Below are 8,886 nucleotides of genomic sequence, written 5' to 3'. Positions count from 1 at the left end.
CCAGAGTCCTCATTTACACGGACAATGACAACACCGTTGCCATTTTTAACACTCTCAGGTGCCTTCCACATTACAACTCAGTTCTCCTTGATGCAGCGGACACATGCATTAACTCAAACATACAGCTCAGAGTTCTCCATATCGCCGGGGAACTCAACTGTGTCGCCGACGCCATCTCCAGGCACAAGTTTGATGTCGCATGGCAGTACGTCCCCAACCTTAACATCTCCCCCTTTTTACCCCCTCGATTGCTGCTGGGGGCTCCCAAAAAATGATCACGTCCACTGTGCGTGCCAGGCAACCCCTTAGGGAAGCCTGGTCACGGGAGAGGCTACTAAGAGAGCGCGCTATCGCTCTCGGACATTGACATCTCACTCCTCAACCAGGTATGATCTCTATTTTTTATCTAGGCCCTCGTCTTGATATCTTACATGTCATTCAGTTCTAGCATACGAATTTTTCGTCACCCTCCCACCCACTTCCCATTATACTACGAGACATCTCTAGTACTACTCATGTATGTAGCCATACCTCGAGTGGAAATACGTCGGAATCTGGCGCGCGCCGCGCCAGATCTCCTGACCTTGGCTATTTTTCTTGTCACACAAGTCACCCATATCGCCTCTGCATCATGCAAAGCCTAGGCGTCATTGGCCGGATTCCGTTGCATTCCATTCCTGCCATTCCTGCGGAACATTCCGGTGTCAATTCCGGAATGCCGAAATTCCGCCGGAATGGTAAGGCACCGGAATTATGAAAATAGCAGGCCTCCCTGCCAAATTTCATTCCTCCGGAATCCACCGGAATCCGCAGGAATGACCGGATTCCTGCAGGAATTAGGGGGGCACTGATAAGACCTCCTCGTTTAAAACATATTCTAGTGTCGTTTGAAGGTCCCAAAGAGACGAGAGGTTTGCGTGTCCGCGTTCCGGAGATATCTTTTATTTTCTGTTTTGGGGAGCAAGTACCTTAGGTCAGTCAAATTTCCATTGTTTGTTATGATATAGGGCTCGTTTAAAACATATTCTAGTGTCATTTGAAGGTCCCAAAGAGACGAGAGGTTTGCGTGTCCGCGTTCTGGAGATATCTTCCATTTTCTGTTTTGGGGAGCAAGTACCTTAGGTCAGTCAAATTTCCATCGTTTCTTATGATCTAGGGCTCGTTTAAAACATATTCTAGTGTAGTTTGAAGGTCCCGAAGAGACAAGAGGTTTGCGTGTCCGTGTTCTGGAGATATGTTACATTTTCTGTTTTGGGGAGTGAGTACCCTAGATCAGCCAAATTTCCATCGTTTCTTATGATCTATCTCTTGTTTAAACCATATTCTAGTGTAGTTTGAAGGTCCCAAAGAGACGAGAGGTTTGCGTGTCTGTGTTCCAGAGATATATTACATTTTCTGTTTTGGGGTGTGTGACTCTGTCACACCGTCTCAGGCAATTCTTAGCTATTTTCTATGATCTTAGGTTCATTTAAAGTATATTCTATTACTAGTTGAATAATATGTACAGACAAAAGCCAATTTTATTTGTTTCGAATGAGCTAGCATGTGTGGTTGATGAGGCTGAAAATCCCGGCTCTAGCCAGCTCAAGCAGTAGCCAAGCCAGATCAATCGGCTCAGCTCGGCTCGGCTTTAATTTCATCTCGGCTGTGGCTTGAACCAGCTAAAAGCCGAAGCCGCGGCAACACTAATCAGGACAGGCTATTCTCTGTTTTCACATTGTTAGTTACTAGTCTGTTTCCTTTCACACATGACTAACCCTAAGCCAACTTGGGCATGATGTGAAAAAGTGATAATGAGGCAAATTAAAAATGTGAGGTCATGGTTGTTTGTGGGTGGGGGCGGTGAGTGTTGTTCATGGGTGCAATGTTGTCGTTTGTGGGCATTGAGTGTGTGTGTGTTCGTGTTTCAGGTCATTCGTGTGCTGAGGTTGTCGTTTTGTAGCATGCTGGTGCTGGTTCTTGTGGTCACGGTTAGCGGGATGGCATGGAATGAGGGTGGGGGGTACTCACTTGCAATAGAGACGATGACGGACAACGAACGATGTTGCTCATCGTTGAGTTGCCACATCACTCGGCTATGTGGCACCTGGAACTACCCCATCCTATTGTTGCATAAGTCGTGTTGACGCTCGTTCAGTTGGTGACGTGGACGTGGCACATTGTGGTAGGTGTGGGCGACAAATTTGGATGGCGGCCACTGGAGGGGACCCTGCTGGTCGTGAAGAGCGATGGTGATGACAGTTGGTGGTGGTAGGAGGAAGAAGGTGGCCGTGTTTGGTGAACTTGATTGCCAAACAAGCACTGTGGTCGTGTTTGGTGAGCATCGGAAATAAACAAGCTATAATACATAACAAAACAATAAAATAACCAGATTGCAGTTCCTGCCCATTCTGAGGTCTTTACACTCCCCGGTATGTTCCATATGGAATGGGTGGATTCCAACCTCATTCCATGGACTCCATATAGGCAATTTTTTTATTCCAAGCCCACTATGGATTCCATATGGAATGCTCATGGAATGGTGACTGGTGGCTACCACTTTTATCTATAACCTAGACTTAAGCCTAGAGAGTCATTTCTATAACTTAGACTTAAGCCTAGAGGCCATATCTATAATGCTTAGGATTTTTTGAAAGGCATTTCAAATGTAGGCCTGGGTATTTCATAGTGAATTGTCCATAGATACCCACAATACAAACTTTGTAGTCAAGATAACCTTTTGACTCAAACCCTAACTATGTAGTCTAAGTCCACGCTTTTGTAGTCTAATTTCGACTTTTGTAGTCTTTTATAGTGTATCAGTAAACTGTGTAGTCTAAGTCTGACTTTTTTGTAGTCTATCAGTAAACTTGGTAGTCTATATCTGATTCTTATAGTACGGGATGCACCTTCCTTTTTTGGTCATTTTTCCCATGATACAATAATTGTAGCCCTTTCTTTTAGCTTTCTGAATATACTGAAATCATGTTATTTGGTTTTGTTTTCATAGAGAAAAACACAAAAAAAAAAAAAACACAACGCTTTTGAAATTCCTTTACCTCATATCTCCACAACGGGAGCACTTCAGAACATAATTCAAACAGATTCAGGAAGCTACAGTGTAGGGCTACAACTTTCGTTTTTGACCATTTTTGGTAATTGGTCATGTGACCACCCTCCAGGGAAGCCCATTGCATGGACCCTGACATGTGGGATACATTTGAAAAATTGCAATGAAATATCCAGGGATACATTTGAAAAATCACAATGAAATACCAAGGGTATCTATTGAAAAATCACAATGAAATACCCAGGAATACATTTGAAAAATTGCAATGAAATGTGCCAGGTATCCATTGAAATTTTGCAATGAAATATCCAGGGATACATTTGAAAAATCGCAATGAAATACCCAGGGATACATTTGAAAAATCACAATGAAATGCCCAGGGTATCTATTGAAAAATCGCAATGAAATATCCAGGGCTGCATTTGAAACTTCGCAGAAAATGCGCTGGGTATCTATGGAAAATTCACTATGAAATACCCAGGCCTACATTTGAAATGCCTTTCAAAAAATCCTAAGCATTATAGATATGGCCTCTAGGCTTAAGTCTAAGTTATAGAAATAAAGTGATAGCCACTAGTGGAATGGTGCCTTCCATATGGAATCCATGGAATTTCCAATGGATTTATATTGCAAATCCATGTACTATTCCATAAGGATTCCATGGAACAGTTCATATGGATTCCATGGAACACCGCCATACCATCAGAATACATATAAATAGTTGTACTTATAGTGTTCTTACTAATTTAAAATTAAAAAAATATTTGCCCAAGAGAAGAATTAAACCCTCAACATCTTCAACAACATGAGTGCTGAAGCCCACTGAGCCACAATGGCTTTATTATACATAAAACAAAGTAACTATATAACCCACCTTCAGCCCTCCTCCTGAATGCACCAGCTGGGCACAAACAATGCCACATCATGTCTTCCTTCCCACTCCCATCATCCACAGCACCCACCACCATTGACCACAACGAGCGCCCACCATCGACGATGCTGACCGTGACGCCGACCATGCCACATCACCAACAGGGCCCAGCCCAGGTAAGTGGGAACAACCACCCCACCCACTCTTCTTTTTGACATGAAAAACAGGTGCCACATCACAACGTGGCAACCAGACAACAAACAACGACATCGGTCGTCGTTCATCGTATCTGCTTGGCCATGCTGCCCACCAATGAAAACAACCCCACACCAACGACGACCAGCGCCCCACCTGTATAGGCTACTTTGATGTATCATACACTGACTACTGCCCACCAGTCTGATGGATCAGACCCGGCTACTGCCCACTTGGGCACTCTTCTATCTACTGGTATGTAATGGCACGTGAGCTTTTGTCATCATGTGACATCAACATTGCCCACCCCTCGTTGTCACTGTTGCCCGCCCCTCGTTGTCACTGTTGCCCGCCCCTCGTTGTCACTGTTGCCCGCCCCTCGTCGTTGCCGTTGCCTGTCCCTCGTCGTTGCCATTGCCTGCCCCTTGTCGTCACTGTTGGCAGCTATGACTCTTCGCCATCGGTGTCCTCTTCATAATCTTCATTTGTCCCTGGCGCATCATCCTCACTGTCAACATCCCTTTCTTCATCGCCCTCACCTTCATCCACATCCATGCAGTCTTCATCAACCTCAAGATCCTCTTCCTCTTCCTGACTCCCCTCTTCCTTGACATCCTCCAAGGGCCCTTTCCACATAGCTTGGAAACTCGCCCGTAACGTTTTTTGGAGCGCAGCCTGCTCAAGGGCATAACCACAGAGGCCCTCAGCCAGTGATTTGTCTGTGCATCTCCTTGCATTTGCTTTGCCCTCCCACCATCTTGCTTTCCATGCAAGGAACTCCCCTGTTCGCCTCATCTCCTCACAGAGGAGAAGGACATCTTCTGTGGTACGTTTTGCCCGTGCGTGGCTCTTCGCCCATTCCGACCATAAGATGTTGTCATCTGCGCTATCCTCACTGACCCTAAATCCCTCCACAACCCAGATCCATGACAAAGTCCGACGAGTCTCTCCTGTGCCATCCTTCCGCCGACGAAAGTTGGGGGGCTGGACTCTATCACCTCCCTCCTCATCTGACTCCACCTCATTCATTCCCTTCTGGCCAACGTACTCCTTCATTTTGTTCAAATCTTGGTATGCTCGGATATCCGAGTCGAGAAGGGGACAGAGGCCCTTTTCCCAATCACCTGGGCCTGAGAGTGACATTTTGGCCAGCCTTGCATGTCTATACCTCTCCACTGCCACCCGCGCACTTGCATGTATGCGATCGATTACAGCCTGCGACCTCATTCCCTCTCTCTGCCCCCTAACATGCTTGTGTTTGAAAAGGACCATCCGTGCCTTTATGCGAAGAATTTGGTGAATGTTGTCCAAGGAATCATTGCATTGCGCCACGCGTAGTTTCTCCTCAATGCTCGAGAGCCATGGTGGACAAATGGAGGCCCATGAAGCAGCAGAGAGTGTTGATGGGAGCCAAAGGTCAATGTCCTCTGGGTGATTGGTGGCAGAGGGTGGTCGGAATTCTTGGGATCGAACGGTGGAAGTTGGATGCTGATCTTGCAAGACCTGGAGGGAATGAACTCCAGGCATGTAAACGTCTCGTAATCTCTCCCAGGTTCTGATCTTGGCACGTAAAACATTCCGAAGCTCCGTTAAGGACGACTCCTGGCGGGAGGTTCCTGTTGCAGCCTTAGACTTGGCCATTTCACGAATGCGACACCTAGAGCATTGGTCAGAGCCTGTAGCTGATTAAGAGAACCAAAATACTTACTGGGATTCCTCTAGTTCCAGCCCCAGAATGACAAATGAAGACATGTTCATCACATTTGGGGACTCCAGCCCTTTGTCTAGTCTGTCCTCCTCCTCATCCGCTAGATCCTTCCTAATCTGCGCCTCAGTTAGATTTTTCCCCCAGTTATGAATGGGTTCTTCGCCTTCTTCGGAAATGGCACTCTGTCCCACTCTTCACAAACACGCTCCCACTCCAGCACCAGCCTTGCGGGCAGTGTTTCCGTCAGCCCACAATGGCCCTCAACCTGAATGTTTCGTTCCTGCACAGTGTTCTTATATTTTCGCATCAAAGGCTTGCCTAGGAATTGGCTCTCAGTGACGAAAGGGTTAGAATTAGGCAAGTACATACCCATACTGGTATACTTGCACCAATTCCAAAAGCCAAGATGGTCGTCAATAACATCATGGCATGAACCTGGCCCTTGTGTCTTCATTGCATTTCCAAGCATGTTGTGTGCTGCCCAGATCCTCTCAGGACATTTGCCATCCGTCATGTCCATGCCTGGGGACAACTTGCATGAATACTCCTGGTGCCTAGCTTGGCCATGCGCTGGCTTGTGGAATGCGGGAATCTGTGGGTGCATTTTCAATTGCCCCACTCACCTCAAGTCATCTGGCCAGTGTTGTTCGATTCGGCCATAAAGTCCCTTGAACCATTGACAGGCTATGTCATAACTTATGACAACGAATTGGTCTGGTGACGTGTCGCCCACAGCCGAGGCGAAGATGTAATCCATATTTGCATATCTAGCTCATTGCCGGTCAGGAAACAGAGAGAAAAATATAGTCGAGTAATGTACCTTTCCCCCTTTTGTAAATTCCCAACACTGTTCGGCAATATTGTCTCTCCTCTTGCACACTAAACGCCTCCCACCCCAGTGTACCTCAAGCCTTTCGCAAACTTTGTGTTGGCCTTAGCCAAGGCAGCAAAACCCACACAGGTGCTGATCTGAATGTTTAGTCAGAACAGACAACCAGGAACGCCTGCAAGAACTCACATCCGCATCACTTGCATGACTCAAAACATCAGACAACCAGGAACGCCTGCAAGAACTCACATCCGCATCACTTGCACGACTCAAAACATATTCCTCATAGCCACGCCTGGGCACCATGTAAGCCATCCCTATTCTGAGCCCAGGGTCACTAGCGTATGACGAGACAAGTTGATTCTTAAGTCGAAAGTTGGCATCCATGCAGTAGAAGATATAGTAGAGAAATCTGTGAAAAAGACGTTAGGACCATGAGCATTCCAACAGAGAGCCTACCACTCACTTAGAATCATCTGGTGCTTTCTCCCAGCCTTCAGGAAGGTTGATCCCTGGGTATGGACAATGTGGGCAGAGCACTGCAAGTGCGCCAGGCTTGACTGACTCAATCCCTAACGGATCCTTTGCCACATCAACATTGTGAGCCACCCCACCCCTCTTCAACATCTTCAGGTGCCGGAATTGGAGGATTGTTCGAAGGAGTTGTCGATATCGCGACTTGGGCACTGAAACCCCCGTATTGTTCGTCTCCTTCTCCAGCGCCCTGTAGAAGTCATATGTGGATGCCTTTGAGGTGAGGGTGAGGTGATGTAGGAGTCGAAGCAACATGAAAGTCGAACAGGTCTTTGGAATGAGTTAGCTGGCTGGGTAAAGCCCTCGTCAAAGGAGTTGAATGTGTTTGGGAACTGCAGCCTCACAGTTGCAGTAATCAATGGCAATGTCATGAATGCCATTCGTGTGAAGAACGCGAAGGTCGGCATGGCAACGCTCAGGAACAGAGCATCGCATGGTCGGGTTTCGGCCCATCTCTATGATTGCCTTAGTCAGGCTAAGCCTTCCCAAATGAGTAGGATAACGTACCTCGATAATGTGGAATGGATTCAGTCTGTGACGCTGAACACAGCAAGTCCTACAGACCAAATCAGGCATGAAGCAATCCAAGGACCGAAATTCCGGTGCTCCTGCAACTTCTATGCCCCTCAAAGCACAATCAGGACAGGTTTTCACCTTCCGAAAATTGCCTCTTCCCTCCCACTGGAGAAATTCATCAAGGTATGTGGCACGATGTTTTTTCTTCCAAAAAATATGAGGGCGCTTCTACAAGTCATGACATGAGGACGTCATGGGCAAGGAAAGGTAGACGGAAACTTACTGAAAGCTTGCTCTTCACCCGTCTCTTCTTCTGAGGCAAGGGCTCCGTCACAATGTCTGCCTCTACTTCCTCTTCGAACCCCTCTGAGCTGGGATCTAAACCCAATTGAATGTCGTCTGTGGGAGCCCCAGAATCACCCTCAAGCAGAGCGGTGCAGCCCCTTTGTGGGGAACACGGAGTTTCGATGACATTGCTGTGCCAATTCACTCCAATCTCACGGGAATGAATAACTTCGAAGTCATCTTCCAAAGTTGCGCGGTCATGGTAGGTCCCTGTTCGTCGACGTTTCAAAGGCCGAGAAAGAAAACCAATGCTGAAGTTGGACATGAAGACTCGGTCGCCTTGAGGATGTTATGAGGAGATAATGCCACACCGAGATTACTTGGTTGTGTTGCGTGACAAACAATGCATGGTTGCGCGTTCGTGACGGTTCATGATTTTCACACCCATTCCCAATACCCATCCAAGGTGAGTTATAATGCTGCCCCTCCCCACACTGCACAAACTTGTGTGAATACTCCGTTCCCGGGGAATACACACAACGAGTGTACTCACCTTCTTTGTGAATACTCCAATCCCGGTGAATACACATAAGCGACCCATTCATCCTGGTAGACTGCTTCTGACGTATCATATTGCAGATGGCGTGGAATGGCCATGTCATTATCATCAAACCGGATATTTCTTTCTCCAACCTTGTCGTCGAGGGGCTGGCCTTTGAGATGGAGGAAGGTGCTCACACCTTATTCAACAGCACCTCACCATGGACAACCCCTCCTTCTTCAGTTCCCAATTCCCCAAGTTTTCCCCCATCCTCTTCTCTGGAGCAACCAACAGAAGATACGCCTGACTATCTACTCTTAGACGACCACCTTCCCTCTGTCAGGCCCCTCCACCAGTA

General features: G+C 47.1%; 2 protein-coding genes across 2 annotated transcripts; both read right to left on the bottom strand.

Moving 5' to 3' along the window:
- Positions 1 to 2,102: 2,102 nt before the first annotated feature.
- On the bottom strand, positions 2,103 to 2,324 carry LACBIDRAFT_303259 (uncharacterized protein; the record flags this gene model as incomplete). The annotated part of the gene is made up of 1 exon (XM_001883882.1): positions 2,103 to 2,324. The coding sequence occupies one exon, from the start codon at positions 2,322 to 2,324 to the stop codon at positions 2,103 to 2,105; it is 222 nt and encodes a 73-aa protein (XP_001883917.1).
- A 2,235-nt stretch (positions 2,325 to 4,559) lies between these two features.
- Positions 4,560 to 8,644, bottom strand: LACBIDRAFT_329781 (uncharacterized protein; the record flags this gene model as incomplete). The annotated part of the gene is made up of 12 exons (XM_001883881.1): positions 4,560 to 5,772; positions 5,824 to 6,013; positions 6,193 to 6,415; positions 6,718 to 6,792; positions 6,902 to 7,064; positions 7,119 to 7,456; positions 7,531 to 7,641; positions 7,694 to 7,726; positions 7,751 to 7,867; positions 7,986 to 8,257; positions 8,390 to 8,481; positions 8,541 to 8,644. The coding sequence occupies 12 exons, from the start codon at positions 8,642 to 8,644 to the stop codon at positions 4,560 to 4,562; spliced, it is 2,931 nt and encodes a 976-aa protein (XP_001883916.1).
- Between the last annotated feature and the right edge of the window lie 242 nt (positions 8,645 to 8,886).

Source organism: Laccaria bicolor, genomic scaffold (genome assembly GCF_000143565.1).
Source record: "Laccaria bicolor S238N-H82 LACBIscaffold_23 genomic scaffold, whole genome shotgun sequence".
NCBI classification, from domain to species: domain Eukaryota; kingdom Fungi; phylum Basidiomycota; class Agaricomycetes; order Agaricales; family Hydnangiaceae; genus Laccaria; species Laccaria bicolor.
Note: the sequence above shows the minus strand (reverse complement) of the source record. Positions and strands in the feature narration are given on the sequence as shown.